This window comes from Pyxicephalus adspersus, chromosome 3 (genome assembly GCF_032062135.1).
Source record: "Pyxicephalus adspersus chromosome 3, UCB_Pads_2.0, whole genome shotgun sequence".
Taxonomy (NCBI): Eukaryota; Metazoa; Chordata; class Amphibia; order Anura; family Pyxicephalidae; genus Pyxicephalus; species Pyxicephalus adspersus.
In genome coordinates, this window is record NC_092860.1 from 12,870,337 (window position 1) to 12,893,047 (window position 22,711).

Sequence of the window (22,711 nt, forward strand, 5' to 3'; positions counted from 1 at the left end):
TCGTCGTTCATCGTCCGTGAACGATGCGCCAGTGATTCAACTTCAGATTCTCGTCCGATATCAGCCCTGAGCCGATTATCGGGCAAGAACCATTGGAAGTGTGTACGTAGCTTAAGTACATCTACCTAATAGCTCGTCCCAGATAGGGAGTACCAAATGTAATACGTACAAGAGGAGTGGGCAATGGATAACAGTTCTTTACTTATAGTATAGTTATCCAATGAAGCAGTGTTTCTCAACTAGGATTCCTCCAGAGATTGTTAGAGGACCCTTGAGCAATGAGCAATTTGCACCTCCCAGGTCAGTTTATTATCATTTTGGCTATCTGTAAGGGTGACATTCTTCCCTATGGTCAGCAGTGTAAGATACCTTCTTTCCACTGACCACCACATCAATATACTGATAATTATATAAATACTAATATATATATACTAATATATGATAATTATATTAGGGGTTCCCTGAGACCTGAAAGTTATTTCAAGAGTTCCCCTCTTGTTAAAAAAGTCGGGAACATAGAAGGAAACCTTTGTTATTTTCCTCTTTTTGATCTGGTAAATTCAATAGTTTTGTTATATTTGTTCAATACCTGCAAAAAAAACCCATTGATCAAGTCAGTGATTTATATCTACACTTCCCATTTTATTTGAAAGAGTCTAAGTAGTTTTGCTAGTATTTCTTTTGGACCAGAGAATATTTAGTGTCTTTGTTGAAGAGATAAGGACAGTGGAAATGTTTAAAAAATGAGTTTACAGAGTGATTTCAAAGCATGCAAAGCCCCAATAACATAAATAAATGGGGAAAATACAATCTGGAAGGAAGAGAGCTTCCCACCAATCATGGAGTGGCATGCACAGAGCACTCCATTGGAAACTACAGACCCCACAATGTAGCTTTCATTTTATGAGCGTGTAAAATACAGGTGCAGTGAAGAGCTTTTGCTCTCCATTATAAATAGGAACGTAAGATTTACAATCTAAGCTAAACTAAGAACATACAGCCCACAGGAAAGAAGGATGTCCATGTCTTCACCTTGACAAACATGTTGGTGAACTGCCATCATCATTACGAGCCTGCCTTGACAAACTCTCATAAAAGTCTATATACATGCAAAGCCCATTCAAATGTGGCTCAGAAGCAGGTGGATTGCACCAGTCAATAAATTCTCTCAAAGAATTACTTGGGTGACTTAAACTGATATCTAAACAGATGTTATTATCACAAGGCAAAAGCCCGCTGACCATTGCCAAGTGGTAGTCCCCCATCCTTGCTTTGACCTATGCGCTGGGGTGTATCCCTATATTTTGGCTCACATGGAGCACATACATGACAGTGATGCTGGATGCACTTAGTCCAGCTTTTGAAAGGCAACAATGATCAAATTCCCCCGCCACCACCAGTTTATACATTTTATTGGATTGGAAAGGGCTGTGGTAGGTTGTGGTAACTTACTCCCAGTTATTTTTGAACACTATGTTTAGACGCTATAAATTTTGTGTTGGACATGAAATAACTGGCAAATAATGAATTTACTCAAAATAATGGAAATGTCAAACATTTTACAATCCTTAAAGTATTTATACTGAATTTTGCCGTTGTGCTCGATTAATAAGGATTGCAATTGGCACAAAGAAGTTTCTTCATTTAAATTGTCATTAGTGGCATGGCCCTATTTGACACTAAATGCCTTCATGTACGCCCCTTCCCCCTCTGGGCTTGTAAAAATGTCAGGCAGGTGCACAGCATTGGCCATTTGCACTATCCCATGGGTTTGCTGCAGTAATATGAAGGTTGTAGCTGGGCCCTATGGTAGGCTTCCTGCCTAGGTTACCTTGCAGCACCAGGGAGTGACTTTGCCCACCAGGCTCCTCAAGGTAAAATGTCTTTTAGGTTTTTTTTATTTTGCATTATATTTTTGTGTTATAACTTTTGGAGAAATTTCATTCACTCTCTGAGCAGCAGGAATTGAAAAGGAAACCTGAAACGGTTCTATGAAGCCACATACACCAAGATTTTGTTGCTGGAAACAATCTTTTGTGACCATGTGCAGTGATAGTAGAATGAATGAGTGTTGTACACAAAGTGAATCCTCCACCACAAAAACAGATGGGTGTCCCTGGTCTGTCATTTAGTAATCCACCTGACATATTGCTAAACAAATATCAGGAGCCCACTGCACACTTAAATTTTTTCCACCCAAGGCAATCCCAATTGTTTGTCTCAGATACATTTATCTAATGCAGGGCCATTTATGGGGTGGGCGGGAGCACACTAGGCCGGACCTGCCCTAATGACTCTGCCCACCACCAGGGAACACCCCCTGAAGTGAAATCCTTCTCCTCCGCAATGCATACAGAGGAGAAGGATTTACTTTCAGGGAACCTTCCCTATTTCCTGCGACGGCGGGAGTATCCACGCCATCTGTGGTAAATAGGGGAGCAACTGCAAGGGGGCGGCACCAGAACTCTGCGGGTTGCCGGACGGCATTAGGCCGGATCGGCCAGGGGGCGTTAGGCCGGAATGAACTACCGGCCAGGCCGTATCTTGCATAAAGGCCGCAGTTTGCCGACCCCTGATCTAATGTGTGTATGTAGCCCAGTACGGGCGAAACGCTTCGGGTGGGATACCTTACCGCCATCGCTAACCTAGTATGATACTAAACGATATTGCTATTTTATTTTTTTTTTTTTGCGAAACTAGTGGTTATCTGTTAGCCTAGGATTCATTTATAGAGACACAGCTCCTAATCTTTTAAATTATGTTGTTGGAACAATAAAATTTTGTGTTTTTAAATTTAACTCTGGTTGCCCTGGCTTTCCCTCCCGCCTCTTCTTCTCTTCCTCCCACAGATACACAATATGTAATCACAGGCTGGGCAAATAGGAGTCCACTCCTCTTTGATAATCCATTGGGGATTTTCTTTCAGGTGGAACAAACTAACAAACTTGTGTATGTAGCTTTATACTGCTATTATCTGAACATCCCCCCATAGGACGATGATAACAATCACTAAGACATCAGACAGCAATAAAAACATGACGTTTTGCATTCCCTACTTTATCCGAAATGATAAAAGTTTTGTCTAGAGATACATTTCAACACTCAAGCCTCAACAAATCTTTTTATGAAAGGCTGCTGTCATATAAAGTGAGCAGCTGTATGCAGACATTGACTGGCATCCAGATTTACTAATCAAACTGTAACCTGAACTTTCAGCTTTAAATATAGCTTAATATGATAGTCCTCTTGGCCCTAGTATGGTCACTACAATGAAATGAATAACCAAACAAGAAATGCACATTCACTAGGACCTGGAGGCTAAACAATTGTGAATGACGTTCATTTATAATCTTAGCACCAGAACCTTCTGCTGTTTTGCATTTTATGTTGAATATTATTATGATATGCTTATTCTAAGAATACACTATGTTTTCTCTCAATATTATTGTCAATCAATGTTACAAATAATTTAAATCAATCCTTGAGAATTAATTCAACTATTCAGTACACCTTCTTGATCTGAATTCAAATTGATCAATTTTACCATTATATCTTATTGAAATATAGATCATAACACATAAGGTGGTTTTGATACAAAACAATAGTAATGAAAAAAAATTGCTAATTAATTTTTTTGATCAACCTTCGGCTTGTTTATGTAACAAAAACACAATCAAAATTTGAATTGTTTTAATCGATTTTTAAGTAATGCAAAGTTTTGCTCTAAATGATTGAAAATATTGCATAGTGTATGTTAAAGCAAACCAACAAGCCTATCACTGAATCCAAACATTTGTTAAGAAAAGATAACACAAGGCTTGTTCTCACCAGCAGCGGATTTTGCATCAATGCAAGAACAAGGCTGCATTGCCGTTTGCAGGAAAAAAATTTGGATTTTTGCATAGCTTGTTCTGCTTCTACACAAAAAAATATAGAAATAATAATAAATGATTACAAATAATACATAGGCGTCTATTTATAAAGCAGTGGATCTGATATTCCCTAAAATTTTCCCTGGTGGAGAATCAGTTACTGCCATTGAAATACATGTACCTTGGAGATTCCACACCAGAGAATTTACAGTGAATGTCAGATCCATTGCTTTGAAAACAGACTCCATAGAATTCCATAATAAAACTCAGTTATAAAGTTTTACTGAGTTTTACAGAGTCCGTAGTTATGCCGCTAAAGGTTCTATAGAGGAAGAATAATCTAATTTCCCTTTCATAGTCCAAGAACAGTTTTTGGGGAAGCCAAGTAACCTGTCTGTACTGACAGTTGTGTCACATGCAGAAACCCACAATCTAATTTCTCTTCCATAGTCTAAGAACAATTTCGGGAAAGTTAATTAACCTACCTGTTTGTTTTTGGTATGTTGGGGGAAACTCACACAAGCACAGAAAGAAGTCCACACATAAGCATTGTCACAACTAATTTATGGTCATACATTTGGAGGCCATATGAAATATATACCTACCTACCCCTAATGTCCCAATACTAGTCTTCTCTTTTTCCAAATGCCACTAAATATTTTACATACTCTCAGTATGTTGCTTTTCTTATACCCAGTATTTCCATCAGCTTTGTTTTTTGTTATCCTGTTTTTTTCTTTTAAGACCATCTGCTTCATCCTCCAATCATCTGGATTTAACAGCTTTTCATCCATCTTTGATTTGGTTTCATTTTAATTATTAGACCTTTTTAGTGTTTTTGTGCCATTGATACTCCTTTAGCTTTGCTTTATACAGCGTATTTGGTTTTCTATTATTAATTATGATTTAAACATTTCCCTTTTGCTTCTTTACAATTTTTATTGATTTTCAATCCTTCATTTTGTTCCTTCTGTGTTTTAGCAGCTTATAAATAAAAGCTATATGTTACCTTAGCAGCTCCTAAATACCTGTTCATTGACAGCTTTATGTGGTTTGGTGTCATGTATAACTGCTAATGAAAAGTCATGTGATAGCTCATTATTTTTACTTTCTTTCAATTTTCAGCAAGCTCCAGCCACCAAAACTGGGGTAAGTGAAATATGTCTAATGAAAACTTATATACATACACCAGTTTATATTAATTATTCAATTAATAGGGGATTGTGTCAGAAAGAATAACCTTGCTACCTGTATAATTTGCATGAGGATTGACCAAGGCGAGGTTGCCTTGGTAGACTTTAGTATTTAGTAAACTATAATTCTGCACTGCATGTCTGTCATACTCCTTTGAGATTGCTCTCTTCTCATTTGTTTTATTCATCTGTAAAAGAATCTCAGTTTTATCTGCAAGAACATACCTCCCAGTTCTTGAGTTGTCTTCCCCCATTGTTTCCAGCCAGAAATTGTTAAAGCTCTTAAAAAAAAAGGGGAGGTGGTTAGAAAACCCTTTTTTTTTGGAGACAACTGCTTCTGCAGGTAGGAGAAATAGCTGTTAAGAAAAAAAAAGCATTAAATATTTTCCTTATAGTCATTGAGTCTGATTTATTAAAGCTCTCCAAGGCTGGAGAGGATACATTTTCATTGGTGAAGTGCTGGGTGATCCAGCAAACCTGGAATGGATCTGGTCCAGGATTCAAAACATTTGCTAGCGATTAGAAAAAATCCATTCCAAGTCTGCTTCATTACTGAAATTGTATCCTCTCCAGCCTTGGAGAGCTTTAATAAATCAGGGCCACTGACCTCATATAAAGTTTTTTGCCTTCCTCTGGATCAACTGTGTGTATGAGTTTCTAGTACGTTGGTTTAGGTTTGTATAAGTTTCTTGTATGTAGGTTTTCTAGTATGTTGATTTATTTTCCTTGTTACTGAACTCAATGGTCTTTTTTTCAACTAACTATGTAACTGTGTGACTTGGGAAAAGCATGCAACGAGCAAAGTCAGAAGTTTTGATCTGCATACCTGATTTGGGTTGGTTGTTCAGAAGTTATAAAAGCCATTGAATTAGTATGATGACAATGCCAATGACAGATATTGTCAAGCAGGTAGTAATGCTGGATTGGCATAAATTCCAAATTGTAATTCGAAGTCCAAAATAGCTCCTTGCTGAGATGGAATTGACTTTGATCAGAACAATCTGACAACCATTATTTAAAACCACAAACTGAAGAAGGATGTAATTAGCAAATGCATTGTCTACATCCGAGGTGTATGACTACAGGTAAATATAAATAAATATTAGGCAACATATTTGTGATATTCATTTATTGCTTATCCAGGGCACCCTAGAAGACCAAATCATTGAAGCCAATCCAGCGATGGAAGCCTTTGGCAATGCCAAGACCTTGAGAAATGATAATTCCTCCCGATTCGTAAGTTCCAAATATTTGACACAGTATACGCTTTTGCTTTATTGTGTATTTCCAGTATATATTGGTGGTTGGTAATAAGTTTTCATGTCACAATGTATTTTCTCGCATAGGGGAAGTTCATTCGAATCCATTTTGGGCCTACCGGAAAACTGGCTTCTGCTGACATCGACATCTGTAAGTATCTCTGCCGGGCTATTTCATTAGTTCATATTGCTACTATAACTGCTATTCTTACCCTGAGTGATTACAGCAAATGGATTCTGTTGCACAATAACTGGTTCCCCATTGAAAGTGGAAAGTTTCAGTTTTTCTGACTGTGCTGCTTTAGGCACAATTTGCTTTTTTCCACTTTCTTTTTTATGTGATTTTTTGATAGGTATATTTGGGATACCTAATTTTTTTTCAATAAATTGGATTTGGTTTTATTGTATACATGATCAGATACTGACCCAGTTCTTTTGCAGTTTAAATAAATTGCAAATAATATCAGAGATCAGATCTCAAGGAATGGGTATTCCAGTTCAATACAAGACATCAAAATATTATATCAGCTAATAGCAGATTATTATATCAGTTATATCAGATTCACCTAGAGGATATTTTAAGTAAATGCATTGGAGCTGATTTATTAAAGCTCTCCAAGGCTGGAGGGGATACACTTTCATCAGTGAAGCTGGGTGATCCAGCAAACCTGGAAAGTCAATTGCTGTTTGCTGGCAAAAGTTTTTAATCCTGGACCAGATCCATGCCAGGTTTACTGGATCACCCAGCTTCACTAATGAAAGTGTATACTCTCCAGCCTTGGAGAGCTTTAATAAACAGGCCCAAAGTTTTAGTTTTGGATGAAGTAGTGAAGAGGAAGGACTAGCTCAGATGGACAGCGAGGTTAGGGTATGGTTATTGCTCCCTTATACCCATGAACAGTGTCCACGATTGTGATGCTGCATGTATTGCCCTACTCATGGGGAATGAACCGCTCACTGCCGCCTGCTAAAGCGCTTGAAACTTTATACAGTCCTGAAACAGTTGTTGCTGCATTATTTGTTATATCACATTTGTATCCCAAGTATTTTTTTTTATTTATGCTTCCAGACCTCCTGGAAAAATCAAGAGTAATTTTCCAGCAGCCCGGAGAAAGAAGCTATCATATTTATTATCAAATTTTGTCTGGGAAAAAGCCGGAGCTTCAAGGTAAGAATCTAAAAACTGCTTGTACGTGCAGACATCATAACCAACTTTAGGTGGATTAATCTTGCCCATAGGATGACCAGATCCATTTATTCCAATCACTTCACACACTTACACTTCTGGATTTTGTTAGGGGGGAAAATTGCTCACATGGATTTTTCATCCCCAAAGCCACAGTGGTTGGGGACTGTAGATATTAAAATGTAAATTTAGTAAATATTTCTTTAATGGAATGCATATTAGACCTGATTATATTTGTTTACAGAGCTCAACTTAACTGATCAGGGGTAAAATTAAAGGTAGATCGATATGTTCACATTTCTGCTCCACCATTTACTTTGCCTTGATGTGCTAGGAGAATTTCACCCAAAATCTATACATTCTTCACACTGCAGTAAAAAATCAACTTTAATTGAATGCAGTGTAAAAAAAAAAGGACTTTTGAGTAAAAGTTGGGTGAATCTTAGGTGATAATTTTTATAAATAGAGCCCATAAATACAATTGTGCTTTCTTTTATCAGAGTTAGGTCAGTACTTACTTACTTAAGTTGTTCACTTGTATTATGAATAAACTAATGTGCTTTATATGATGTTGAATAAAACTTAACTTAATTAAATTTTGTTTGCTAAGAAAGTCCAATCTTTTCTTCCTCTTTATTTTCATATACCAAAGGAAGACAAAGAAATTTAGATATCTGTTATGTGACACTGAAAGTAAATAGATATTAGTTTTCTAATCCCCTGTAAATGTTTTATTACAGACATGCTTCTGCTGTCCACCAATCCATATGACTACCACTTCTGTTCACAAGGAGTAACGACTGTGGACAACCTTGATGATGGGGAGGAGCTCATGGGCACAGATGTATGTGATCTAAACAAGTCTACTATGTACCAATCTATCGTTTACCTACAGCTGGAGTGTTTAGGGCAGCCATTCCTAACTAGGGTTCCATGGAACCCCACACTTCTTCCACAGGATTCTAGGGGTTCCTCAAACTGTTGCTGATTAGCATAATTCTGGGGCCAATACTATCCTGGAGAGCCAGATGATGATAGGTGATATTCTAGCCAACACTGTGACGGAGCATTGATTTTACTGGCCACCAATTTAGTGGGCTTTAACAATAATTTTGTTAAATGTTTTAGTAAGGGGTTTCCTAAAACCTAGAAATTGTTAGGGTTCCTTAGGAGTAAAAAGGTTGGAAAATACTTGTTTTTGGATATGTAAAGACAACTCCAAACCTCTAGAAGAAGAGGGGTTTCTTTGGCAATTTAACAAATTAATTGCCAGAGAAACCCCTCTTCTTTCTCTTTCTCCCTTTGTTGCGTGCTAATAACTTGGGGCTTTGCCAATAAGTAGTATAATAGTGGGATGTTGGGAAGTCTTATGGTACTCTTTCCCGTTTCCATAATATCTATCTATTTATCTTTCCATTATCTATCTATCTATGTATCTATCTATCTATCTATCTATGTATCTATCTATCTATCTATCTATCTATCTATCTATCTATCTATCTATGTATCTATCTATCTATCTATCTATCTATCTATCTATCTATCTATCTATGTATCTATCTATCTACAGTAACTGAATGGGGTACCTAAAATTAATCTTGTTAAAGGGGCCCTAAATTATATCCACCATTGATTTAAAGGTAAAATATTGACTCCCTTGAACAAGCTGGGAATCATTAGAATTGACAAAGCCTTCCAGTAAATGGGCTGACTGCTGCAACCACTAAAATAGATGAACAATAAAAATATATATTTGAAGGTAGCTTTTCTATGTAATTTTTTTTTTGCTGCAAATATAATTATTTAATCCTTAATAGCTCATATGAGCTGTTTGCTTGCTTAGTTGAAATCTACTGGTATCACTGTCAGGTAGGTGGATTAGGACGATGATGTTCAGCTAACACTGGAGCCTGTGAATGTAGACAGGAAGTGGCTAAATCAGGAGATCAGCAGCAATGAGATACAATAAAGGGCAATTAATAATAAAATAATGTAAGCAGGGTTTTGGAATACTAAATATTGTCCAGTTATGGTTTAGATATTCTTTACCTTTTGTCACCTTGCTTATCGTGTTTCTGCCTTTTCCAGCATGCCATGGATATCCTTGGTTTCAGCATGGAGGAGAGGACTGGCAGCTATAAAATAGTTGGTGCCGTCATGCATTTTGGAAACATGAAGTTCAAGCAGAAGCAGAGAGAAGAACAGGCTGAAGCTGATGGCACTGAAAGTGAGTGAATACAGCAATATTACTGTACACCAAATGGGCAGCATTAGCTTATATTTTATGGCCATGTTCTAACATATAACCTATTCCCATTTCCAGGTGCTGACAAGGCAGCCTATCTAATGGGAATCAGCTCAGCCGATCTCATTAAAGGTTTGCTCCATCCCAGAGTGAAAGTTGGGAACGAGTATGTGACCAAAGGTCAGAATGTGGAGCAGGTAAGTCAAGAGAGATTCACATAAACAACCAATAGGTAAAGTCCACGTTTGATAGAGAAACACAATCAGGAACATACCTTGGCTAAGAAAAGAAACATAATTTTACAAAAAAAAAGTAGTTTTTTGTAGTTTGGAATAGACCATAGAAGGGGTGAACCCATTGCACAATTTTTTTATGGTTTGCGTCTCCATTTGGAAGAATTCACAGAGCAGCACTTTATTTATTATATATATATATATATATATATATATATATAGTGAGACAAAGGATAAATACACTTTGCTTTTCCCCTCACTTTCTTTCTAGATAACATTGCTCACCAGAACAGTTAAGAGTCAAATTTCTTCAAAGGGGATGCAAACAGAAATAAAAATGAGACATTGGTTCTAATCCTTTCCAACTCTATCCAAAACAAAAAAAGATAGTCTAGAGATACACTTTAAGTTTTAAAAAAGCCAATGCGTTCTCAGTGGTTTCTCTTCATCGGGGCCACAAGAAGATAACGGCAAAGAATACAACACATATATGTATCATGTTTCTAAACTATTTAGGTAAAAGGCTGTATAGAGAATACAAAATACAGTTTCCAAAACAAGGGAAGTTAGGAACAGGTATTATCATATCATGTTATAGTTCCAATGACATTTTAGAATGTAGCATTTCTCCATCTGTCACATATAGTATCCCTTTATCACATATACATGGTTGATCAAAAGGCCGGTCCTCCTTACCATTGTAAGCCAATGTTTTTGTTTTTTTCCAGGTGGTATATGCAGTCGGCGCTTTAGCAAAAGCTACTTATGATCGAATGTTCAAGTGGCTTGTTAGTCGAATTAACAAGACGCTGGATACCAAGCTGGCCAGACAGTTCTTCATAGGAGTGCTGGACATTGCTGGCTTTGAAATCTTTGAGGTACAGATTATTTTAGCCTTACATGCAATTGCATGAATTATGTATGTTTCTTCCAGTACAGTGCTATAAACAAAACCAAAATCTGAACCGAGTGAATGTGATGAAGATTTACTTTGCAAAGAATATTTCATTGCATGAAAGAAAAACTGAAAAACAGGCTTTGCTTGCACATTATGGTGATTTCACAGATGGTGAAAGTCAGCAGAGCTTCACTTCAATACCTAAGCTGGGTCCATAATTCCCTCTGTCTTCTGTTTTCCAGTATAACAGCTTTGAACAACTCTGCATCAACTTCACCAATGAGAAACTGCAACAGTTTTTCAACCACCACATGTTCGTGCTGGAGCAGGAGGAGTACAAGAAAGAAGGAATTGAATGGGTCTTCATTGATTTTGGCCTAGACTTACAGGCTTGCATTGACCTCATTGAGAAGGTAAGGAGGCACCAAAGTGGGGAGCCAAACTAATAATATAGATGTTCCTATGCAGATGGTATTTTACCAACCGTGGATGTTAGCAAATGACACTACAATGGGTTACACTTCATTTTTCATTTCTCACCTGTGTTACGCTTGCAGCCCATTTTGGGGAAATTACAATGTAGAATTGTGGTTACAATTGTAAAAACTTAGTCATCAACAAACACATAAAGTCGTCTTTTTGTGTTAGGTGTTTACTTTGATTAGTGGTGGGCCTTTTATTGGCAACTCTATATCATACAATGGCATATCTTCATATGGCATACTGATGGAATTCTGCTAACACAACTAAAATAATTTTTCAGTAATGTTTTTTGGCAACAAAATTAAAAGACTTGCTAGTTGCATTGATGAGTTTCAATGTGTTTGCAAATTAATTGATATTTTTAGGAGTCCAAAAAATGAGGTTTAACTTATTTTTACTCTATTCTAGCCAATGGGAATCCTTTCCATCCTGGAAGAAGAGTGCATGTTCCCTAAGGCATCAGACATGACCTTTAAAGCCAAGCTTTATGATAACCACTTGGGCAAATCTCCCAACTTCCAAAAGCCGAAAGTAGACAAGAAACGCAGATACGAGCCTCACTTTGAGCTGGTTCATTATGCTGGTGTGGTGAGTATTCTTTTCAGCTTTATTGATAAAGAAGGACTCCCTTTCCCTCCGGGAGTATGCTTTGTGTGTTTTGATGGCAGCATTGGGGCTTTGCCAATAAGTAATATGATAGTGGGAAGTCTTATGGTACTCTTTCCCCTATTTCCACATTGTCCCGTGCTGTCCTGTATTACCTAGGCCATGTATTAATCCAATGTGGTCTTCAGCACTACTACAGGAGGTCACATCTTCATGTAGTGGTGTGGGTTACCAATCACAGTCAGCATGTTGATGCAATCCCTCCAGTAATGTCCACGGTTTATGAAGTCCCTGCAGCTCAAGTGCAGACCATAGCCAGTTGGCAAACACTTCTTCCACCACCCATGGCTTGCAAAAGATGAGGGCTTCCTGGAGGTCATGTGGCTATAAATATAGAGGTGGTTTTAGGATATAATGTACTGAAAACTGGTCCTAACACAGCATGGAGGTTAGGATTATGTTAGGCATTCATACTTCAAGATTCCAACTGGAGCTCAGATGGAAATACATATGAACACCTCAAGCTAGGGCAACGACTATTTTATAGTGAACTCAAGCCAAAAGGTCAGGGCTGCCACTAGGAGAATTAAAGGGTCCCTGATTTAAACAGCCTGATTTTGGCAATACTGCAACTTTTAGACATGGAGGGGGAAGCCAGGAAACGTACCTATTATGAGGCCCATGAATTTCTGATGGCAGTTCTACCAATGGTAACTAGTCGTCCCTAACAATCTGACAAGGGATTTGTTTGAACAGGTGCCCTACAACATCATGGGATGGCTGGACAAGAATAAGGATCCACTGAATGAAACTGTGGTAGGAGTATTCCAGAAAGCCTCCAACAAACTACTGGGCAGTCTGTATGAAAAATACATCAGCTCCTACTCAGGTATGCTATAAATAATGCACCTACCATTGTTCTCTTTTCATCTGTCTCATTCTGGACCCCTTCTAACATAAAAAGACCCCCAGCCCCCATACTCCCCCTGCATAGAAACACCAATCAAGTTAAGGAGAAAAAGATTCTTTTTGTGACATCCTTATGCAGATTTAAGCCAATCACCTGGCAGATATAAGAGACAAAAATAATGCAGCTCATTATTCTGTAGTACATAATTTCTTGTCTTGGTCTCTCTTCCGCTCTTGTTTCTGTACAGTAGAGTGCAGACTAGAGGAGGAAGCCACTAGATGAGGTGTTGATGGGGGAAGAGAATAAAGAGACATTGATGAGCTCATTAGTATTTTGCTGTCCAGTAACAGGCTAGTGGGAGCGACAAAACCTGTTTCTGAACTTTTGGGAAAACCTCATGGTCCAGTTCACATGCTGTTATTATTGATCACCTTGTACCTTGAGGTTAGGCTGATCTGGCAGACAACTAACATTACAGAAGCAAAATTCTTCCCAAAATAATAAACTTCCTGGTAATGTTTTTTAAAGATAACAACAAGTTTTGTTTCTGTAGATGAGCATCATAAGGCCGGCGTGAAGGAAAAACGCAAGAAGGCGGCTTCATTCCAGACCGTGTCTCAACTTCACAAGGTAGACGCCATATTATTTGTCTAACGCTTAAGCTTACTGTAACTAGTGTTATTTTGGTAATCCAGATAACTGTTTTTTCTTAGGGTGCAAGAGGGTATTAAACCAATCATTTCAAGATTATATAAGCATTTAATGTATTTTATACATGTATTGACCTGTAAAAGCCCCCAAAAGCCCTGAGACTTCTACTGGGTGCCACCATCTTGGATGTGATGTCAATAGCCCCAGATGATTCAGAGCTGTTACTCAAACACACTATAGTGTTCTTTCTTTTTCCTCCCTTGACTTCTTCCTAAATGTTAAGTAAGAAAGTGAGGAAAGGGGTGGGAAGGCTGAGCCGGCAAAAAAAATTAGAAGTTCCTAGAAGAGAAATGGGTATGACATTCAAAGTGCGAGTGGACTGTGCTAGAGAACTGGCTCTCCTGGTGTAGTCACATTGTGTGTTGAGATCAAGGGCACATTGTAAGTGAATATCATCAAGACCAAGATGTGGGTAAAATATGTCTAGCAAGGCTTCAGATAGCAATAAAACCCCCTTTTAGAAGTTCTAAACTCTCTTTGTGAGACCCGTGATTTAGGAAACTATACCACCCAACCATCTTTGGTGGGAAAGAGTTGTGCTCTTTGGATTAGGTCAAGATGTTCCAATTTTGTTTGGATTTGGAAGCGAGTGGTCAGCTTGAGTTATCCCAAATCTCTATACTGTCCCCCATTTAAAGCGTCTCCTCTGTATGGTATTTTCTCTGTGAGTGTGAAGCCGTTAAGACTTGCAGTGATGTTTAGTTAAAGACATTTCTTGAACATCACTTTAAGTCTGTACTGCTTCCCGCTCTTCTCTGCGCACCAGGTGGAAGATCCGGGTCAAGCTGTAAGATGTGGTAAGAATCTTGTCCTTTGGAGCATGCTGTCTATTTGTCATTACCTAACAGCTGCTACAAACTTTTACCCATGGTCATTGAGCCAGGTGATTTGTCTAATAATGCAAGCAGATGTTGGGCAATACAACAACCCATTGTTCCCCATAGCAGTTAAATAGATCTTGTGTACAGGTTGAAGAAAAAAAAAGTAGAATATAATTGGAAGTTAGGGGAAACACAGGCATTACATCCCCAACCTATTATTTAGGATAAGGATGGGGAAAAATTAGAACCTTATTTTAGGTTTTTATCTAGTTGTGTTCATACTCACTTTCCCTCATTTCCTGTCCACTCTATGATATAACTACAGCCCAAACAAGGAGTAGTAACTGGCAATAACTGAAAGGTTTTTTCAGGAGTTTGCAAATCTTATGCAAGTGTTTGCTTGAAGTTGCAAAGTGGTGCATTTTATTTCACTTTTTTTTTTTTACTTAGAGTCATCCAGGAAACACTTCTAACTGCTTAGAAAAAAACTATTGCAAACTCTTATAAAAGCGCCAAAAAGCCATTCCAAATCAAGTCTTCAGAAATCATTAGGGTGACAAACTATTTGCAGTAACTCCACCATATGCAAATTTCTAAAAAAAAATGCAAATTTCTACAATTAATCAATTTGTTCCTATAATATTCTTTTTTTTGGGTGGATGAGCTAAATGTGGTTTAACCATGTCATACTGCTTAAAAATGTCTGTGTTTCTAAATTCACAAAATATAACTAGCTATTGATATATTTGGGGAATAACGAGACATTGTTTATTCAGGGATTATCCGAATGCCTTTGAGGAGCAGAAAGGATTTTTTTCCCCTTTATAGAAAAAATTAGGTTATTCTTTAAAAGACTGTCTGCTTACTTATGGACCAATTGTAGGTTTAGGATTGGAATGATAATTTTGTTTGTGTCCTTTGGTTGAATGCCATAAACAAATGTCTTCATTAAGTAACATATGGGGAAAAAATGGTGTACTGAAATTGGGCTGCTACTGAATTTTTGGCTCAGGCCACTTAAAAAGCAAAGATTTTAGGGGTTCAGCAAAGTGCTCTTTTTTCATTGTTTACTTTGTCTTGAATGATCAATACACCTCATGTGGAATGTACATATGTTATGAATATATTATTGGGTATAGTTTAGCCTGCCAGAACTTACTTGCTTACTTACTTACTTTTATGTATTGCTTGTTTTTTTACAGGAGAATCTTAATAAACTCATGACTAATCTGAGGTGCACTCAGCCTCATTTCGTCAGATGTATCATTCCTAATGAGAGCAAAACTCCAGGTAACCCAACAAACGTGTATCTGTGCATACAAGCAAGCTAAATGACCATTTATTATGGAGTAGGTTAAGTAAAATTTAAAGGGAAAATATATATATATATTTCATTTTATTTTTTTTAAGGATGGATGTCATTTTGATGATCAGTATTATATTGATGAAAAACTAATTGATGATACCGCTTTTTTTTAAATTTATTTATATTTTTTTGCCTGGGGAGTTACCAAACAAGGTTATATTTAAATCTATTATTTTCTGTAAAATTAAGGTTTTTCCAACCCCTTCTGCATCTTAAGCCACCCTACTGATCCTTTAGTATGAGAAAAATCTGTGACAAATAAGGAGGTGGCTTGAGCTAATTGTTTTTGTACCAATATGTTCCAATAATCTCACCTGAACATTTCCACAAGTGGTTTGCATTGGAGGAATCTTGTATGTATTTACATATTCACATGGATAATAATGAAATTGGTATATGTTTATGCTGAAAGCAGCTGTAATTAATTTGTTTTATAACTATGACTATTGCTTTCTCTAGGTGCCATGGATCCATTCATGGTCCTTCACCAGCTAAGGTGTAATGGTGTCCTTGAGGGTATTAGAATTTGCCGTAAGGGATATCCCAACAGGCTCTTATATGCTGAATTTAAGCAAAGGTGAGTGACAACACATTCATTGACACACTGGTCAGTCCCATCGTTTTGACCCCACTCCAAAGCAAACAGAGATTTGCCAGCGGTTTGGGAAGTGCAGATGTAGCACAAGCATGTTATAAGTTGGGTAGTGTTAAAACCCTTTTGTGTATGTTTTCTCACATTCAGGTTCAAGGCCATTTAAAACTTGAATGTACAGTAGTTAGGTAGGGCAATAGGCGAAAGCCAGTATGATAATAGATGTCTTCTAGGTATCTGACCTAATTTCTCCAACTAAGTTAAATGCAAAATTATTTTTTAATAAGAATCTACATTTAATAGTTCATCACCTGTGGGATATAGACACAAGCATGTACACACAAAGTCAGCTGACATCTTCGGAAAAAGCTTCCATTTGCAGCAATCCCCAACTGGTATATATGGTCTACCTGCACAACTCCAACTTGAATTAGCCTGTGCACCAGACACACTTTTGCAAGTTTTTATTGTTATAAATTAGACACAAATAGTGAATTAAAGATGTGTTCATAAAAAGTGCCATGTTAGCTGATTTATGGTTCATTTTAATTTGGATGTTTCTTGGCTTAGTGTCCTAAAGACATAGGCAGCCCGGTTACGGTGAGATGGATCAAGAGAAAAATAACTACAGGGCTAATCAGGCCCCCCGGATTTGATTCTTTTTACTTCTTACTGACTTTCCATGGGTGTGTGGAGGCAGCCGTCTTAGTTTTGCTTCCTCATTGCATTTAAAATGACTGCTACTCTAGTGACTGGTGGTAGAATGTTCAAGAAGTAGCAGGAGAGGTGCAGCATCCCCAGCTCTATAGAATGAATGAAGCAAAAGCAGGAGATCATTGCACTGCAGGGGCCTAAGTCCAGATTTCTCTCCAGCAAGTAGAGCAAAAAGCAACCCAGTACGGACACCAGTTCAAGCCAGCTTAAAGAATAGTGCATTGGATCCCTCATGTAACAGTCCCAGCTGTATATATAAAACAGCTGGTTTGTAATAAAAAGGTAGCCTTTAGTTCAATTCTCTATCCCCAAAACACTAAAAAAATAAAACATTTCTACATAATGATTTGTGAAGTTGCAATTTATATTGTCCACTTTGTACACAGATATCGCATCCTCAACCCCAATGCCATCCCAGATGACAAATTTGTGGACAGCAGAAAAGCCACTGAAAAATTACTGAGTTCACTGGACATCGATCACTCCCAGTACAAGTTTGGTCACACAAAGGTACTTTTTTCTACTTATAGTTTTATTTTGAAAAAGACATTTTTAGGAAAGTCGCTCCTGTCTACTGATGGAAAAACACACTGACTTTATCATTGGTTCCTGCACAATTATGGAGGTTTCTATTTAATACAGAAATTGCTAACTTTGATTTCACTGCCCATTTGATTTCAGTTCTTTTCATCATTGAATCTTAGCATCACATGTGACATTACCTAAAGCATACAAATGCATTCTGCCTAGGAATGCCCACTGCTCCATACTGACAATGCCCTGAGGACATTTTAATATTTACAAATTCCCCCTTAGGAGCCAGCCCACTGCTTAAATCAGGCAGGCTTGGCTTTTGAGAGGACTACAGAACCAGGGTGCTATGCTTTTTGCAGGACGATATGTGGAGCACCCTGCCAGCCTTTCCCAAGAACCATGACCTGCCTGTATTGCATAGAGAATCAAAAATTAAAAAGGTTTTAACAAAATTTCATTAGCGTGTTGACGAAGCATTCGTTCCACTGAAATAGGTTCATTTATATTTACGTACATTGTTTCAGTGATTTCTGTACTTACATGTTGCTGGTAATTACATGAAAATGTATGTGGCAACTTTATTTTATTTTTGCCTAGGTCTTCTTTAAAGCTGGTCTGCTTGGTCAACTGGAAGAGATGCGAGATGAGCGTCTAGCCAAGATCATCACCATGCTGCAAGCCAGAAGCCGAGGCAGACTTATGAGGATTGAATACCATAGGATCATTGCCAGAAGGTACATACAACATTACATCCTACATTCCAAACTGGGGAACCTGCAGATGGAAATGTTAAATGAAATAACTGTACCACTCCCAGCTTATTGCCACAATCTGCCATGTTTGACTATTGTACCTTGTATATTTTCAGGGATGCATTGTTGGTCATTCAGTGGAACATAAGAGCCTTCAATGCCGTCAAGAACTGGTCATGGATGAAACTGTTCTTCAAGATTAAACCATTACTAAAATCAGCCCAGACTGAAAAGGAGATGGCCAACATGAAGGAGGAATTCCTGAAGCTGAAAGAGGCTCTGGAGAAGTCTGAAGCCAAAAGGAAAGAGCTAGAAGAGAGACAGGTCACTCTGATCCAAGAGAAGAATGACCTTGGTCTGCAGCTCCAAGCTGTAAGTCATTGTTATCTCGTTCTTTACATTGGTAAAAATTAAAAAAATATATAACCACTGCAGCCAGTAGCTATAAAACACAATTGTTAATGGGTGCTAGGTTACATTCAAGAAGGTGGGATACCCCCTTCCCCACTCACCCCTTGCTTCTTACTTGTCTTGGTTATTCCAACAGTGAAATCTTCCCATCATAATTACCTATTTTTCTCTGCCTACCTGGGAGTTTTTTCATGTTTCAGCTCCTAATGCTATTTTTTAATTAATAATGTATAGTATACCATACATACATATATATATATATATATATATATATATATATATAAATATACAAAGCTGTCCGGTAGCTTATTTCTCCAGCATGCACTATGCTTGACCTGACTTTTTGTATTTCACTTGATTGTCTGCAGGAGCAAGATAATCTTGCAGATTCAGAGGAGCGGTGTGACCTACTGATCAAGACCAAGATCCAACTGGAGGCCAAAGTGAAAGAGTTGACCGAAAGAGTGGAAGATGAGGAAGAAATGAACTCAGACTTGACTTCCAAGAAGCGAAAACTAGAAGATGAGTGTGCTGAATTGAAGAAAGACATTGATGACTTGGAAATTACACTGGCCAAAGTAGAGAAGGAGAAACATGCCACAGAAAACAAGGCAAGCATTAACTTCACTTTCTCATGATTGCAATATTTACTGTAGATTACGATTTAATTACCTTTAGCAATGAGCAAGAATCCTGCACAGGTTTTGGAGACCCAAGCTTTAGAATAATTTGTTTTTTCTCCTGACTTTGTTGTTTTTTTCCCCCCAGGTGAAGAACCTTGTTGAGGAGATGGCAGCATTGGATGAGATCATTGCCAGGTTAACCAAGGAAAAGAAAGCTTTGCAGGAAGCCCACCAACAAGCTCTGGATGACTTGCAGGGAGAAGAAGACAAAGTCAACACTCTCACCAAGGCTAAAGCCAAACTGGAGCAACAAGTAGATGATGTAAGTTATTTCAATACCACATTACAATATTTGTGGTATTAGACATCAAGAAAAAAATATTAATAAGCTCCCAAATTTTTTTTGTTAATGCTTGCAGCTGGAAGGATCTCTAGAACAGGAGAAGAAACTGCGCATGGATCTAGAGCGTGCAAAGAGAAAGCTGGAGGGAGATCTGAAGCTCACCCAGGAATCTGTGATGGACCTGGAGAATGATAAGCAGCAACTGGAGGAGAAACTGAAGAAGTGAGTAGCAATATTTTCACTTGTGAAATACAATATATATAACAGACCTTTGTACCCAATAGTCCCTTATTCAACTGCCACCACCATTACTATCCAATTTTTATTTCACCCATTGAATGTTCTACTACAGCTGACTTATATTAATAAATAAGTGTAAAGGGTAGTTAGCCTTCACTATAAATTATTGTCATCTCTGGCTACATCCAGGTTTGTCAAATACCTGCTACAATGCTGGAGCAGGAGTGAAGAGATTTGGATGTGGGCTATATAAAAAATTTTATGTACATGTATATAAAAAATGTAAAAAAAGAAAAGGTGTGGGGCATTTGCACTACATCAACACATGTAAAAAATGATCAACTCATTCACAATTAATTTACTACATTACTTTATTAATAAAACATATAAATTAATTTCCATCCATTGGACAAGAGACAGGAATGACCTTTCAAACATAAGTTCAGTCCTTGGAGTAAGCAATGTGGAATGCGTTTTGCAAAATAATTCCACATCATCAGGAGTAATTAAAGATAGAACCATCATGTCATCATTATCTAATCTATAGCAAAAAAAAATACCTAAATGACCAAATTACAATGAACATTTGCCCAAGTATTCAGCACACCCAGAAGCACTGAATGCCTGCAGCAGCCAGAAATAATCGTCAAAAATCAAATTTTAACACATGGAAATGTAAGCATTTACTTAGTTCAATCACATACTGGCATGGTCTATTATAATAATAATAATAAATTGTAAAAGTGAAGATTAGGTACAAAACTGAACATTTGGAAAAAAAAGAAAATTAGTATGTTATGTAACCATGCAGTCTTTATAGTCTTAGCCTATGAAGAATTAATTTGGTCGGGTTTGCTTCTTTTCTTGTCCAACAGGAAAGATTTCGAGATAAGTCAGCTAAACTCCAGGATTGAAGATGAACAGATGATGTGTGCTCAGTTACAGAAGAAAATCAAAGAATTGCAGGTGATTTAAAGGAGATTTTATTTATAACAGATTTTTGTAAATTTGTAACCATTTGGAAGAATTTAAGAAAATACATTAAACAATCTTACTGTCTAGCCCAATGCCAGTGATGGGATTCTGCTGGTTTTTAAAAACTTTTTTTCTGAAATCTGTTTGATATTTGGTGGTGCAAGGTCATAATATGAATGATATTCTCCAATTAATTCCTTTATCTAATGATTTATGCCTACCGTAACACAACCATACAAACTCATAAGTCCGGCCAATAGTATCTACCACCCTGTTCAATGCATAATTGCATTTCTTCCAGTAGTCACCTAATGAACTTTTTATTCTGCCCCTTTAGGCCCGCATTGAGGAGCTGGAAGAGGAACTGGAAGCAGAAAGAGCCACCCGAGCGAAGGTGGAGAAACAGAGGGCCGAGGTGGCCAAAGAGCTTGAAGAGCTGAGCGAACGGCTGGAGGAAGCTGGTGGGGCCACCTCAGTACAGATTGAGATGAACAAGAAGCGAGAAGCTGAATTCCTGAAGCTGCGAAGAGATCTGGAGGAAGCCACCCTACACCACGAAGCCACCGCCGCAGGCCTGAGGAAGAAACATGCCGATACTGTGGCTGAGCTGGGTGAGCAGATCGACAGCCTGCAGAGGGTGAAACAAAAGCTAGAGAAGGAAAAGAGCGAGATGAGGATGGAGCTGGACGACTTTTCTTCAAATATTGAGCAACTACTCAAAAATAAGGTAAGTTATTCCATTCTGTGCCATTCAACAAAAAGGATGAGTGATGTTTGGCCTGGAATAATAAAAGTAACCAATGTATTTTGTGTCAAAGGGCACTGCTGAGAAGTTGTGTCGGACTTATGAAGATCAGCTAAGTGAAGCCAAAAGTAAAGTGGATGAACTGCAGCGACAGTTGGGCGACATTTCCCTGCACAGAGCCAGGCTGCAAACTGAGAATGGTATGTTCAATTTAAAAACATCCACCAAAGCGTGCGTAATGCAAAATGTTTTTTTTTCATAAAGTTGTCTGGAGACATCAAATTGAGGTTAAAAACAGAAGGGGCCGAGCCAGATTATCTAGGGGGCAACCTAGACAGGCGCCTAGGGCCCAATGGATGTGCAGGGGCTCAGCTACAACCTTCATGCTCCAGCAAAAACCAAAAAAAAAAAACAGTGCACCTTGTCTGTCACTTTGAGAGGATACCCTTTGTTGACAGTTGTAGATGCTGCTACCTTGTCCAGGGCCTGATTCTACCTTAAATATTCCAACCAGCCAGCATTAAGGATCAAATTACAAACGCGTTTCGCCTTTTGGCTTCTTTGGCGGATGTAGAGACAGATAACATTAGCTAGATAGTAAAAAAAACATTAATGTCAAAAATATTATTATTATTAATGCCAGTGTTTTATATGGGACATGTACTATCATGATATTGAAGTGACAGGTGAACTTTGTAAGCTTTGACTCTTGCTCCAACTTTTAAATGTATTGGCCTATCAACTAATGAACTCCACTGTACTGCCAAAAAAAAAAACAATTTTTTTTTCCCATTAGAAACTTTCTCTGTATAAATGCAATGTTTAATATGTCAGTCACTCTATAAAACCAGAATACTTTACTTAGCGGAAGGACATGGCACCCTTAAAAAATTCAGGCGAAAAGTAACCCTTGCCAGCATACCTTCTTTATGAGAAGTAATTACTTTTATTTACTTACTTATGAGGTGGCTAACTGAATGAATAAGTAATAGAAGACCA

The 22,711-nt window shown here is 37.8% G+C and overlaps 1 protein-coding gene across 1 annotated transcript; it reads left to right on the top strand.

The window, feature by feature from the left end:
- Positions 1-4,011: 4,011 nt before the first annotated feature.
- MYH7B (myosin heavy chain 7B) lies at positions 4,012-21,989 on the top strand. The gene is made up of 23 exons (XM_072403619.1): positions 4,012-5,021; positions 6,209-6,301; positions 6,412-6,475; positions 7,394-7,492; positions 8,251-8,354; positions 9,599-9,737; positions 9,834-9,952; positions 10,717-10,866; positions 11,129-11,299; positions 11,778-11,957; positions 12,732-12,864; positions 13,439-13,515; positions 15,620-15,707; positions 16,243-16,360; positions 17,476-17,599; positions 18,221-18,357; positions 18,492-18,747; positions 19,155-19,397; positions 19,555-19,731; positions 19,829-19,974; positions 20,868-20,958; positions 21,305-21,694; positions 21,786-21,989. Exons 2-23 carry the CDS (start codon positions 6,248-6,250, stop codon positions 21,972-21,974), a joined length of 3,249 nt encoding a protein of 1,082 aa, XP_072259720.1. The 5' UTR covers positions 4,012-5,021; positions 6,209-6,247; the 3' UTR covers positions 21,975-21,989.
- Positions 21,990-22,711: the final 722 nt, after the last annotated feature.

Excerpts from the sequence above, each read along its gene's own strand:
- MYH7B (XM_072403619.1), top strand. The coding sequence starts at position 6,248 with ATGGAAGCCTTTGGCAATGCCAAGACCTTGAGAAATGATAATTCCTCC. Across the intron at positions 11,300-11,777 it reads GCATTGACCTCATTGAGAAG|CCAATGGGAATCCTTTCCAT; the intron begins GTAAGGAGGCAC and ends ACTCTATTCTAG. Across the intron at positions 21,695-21,785 it reads AGCAACTACTCAAAAATAAG|GGCACTGCTGAGAAGTTGTG; the intron begins GTAAGTTATTCC and ends TTTGTGTCAAAG.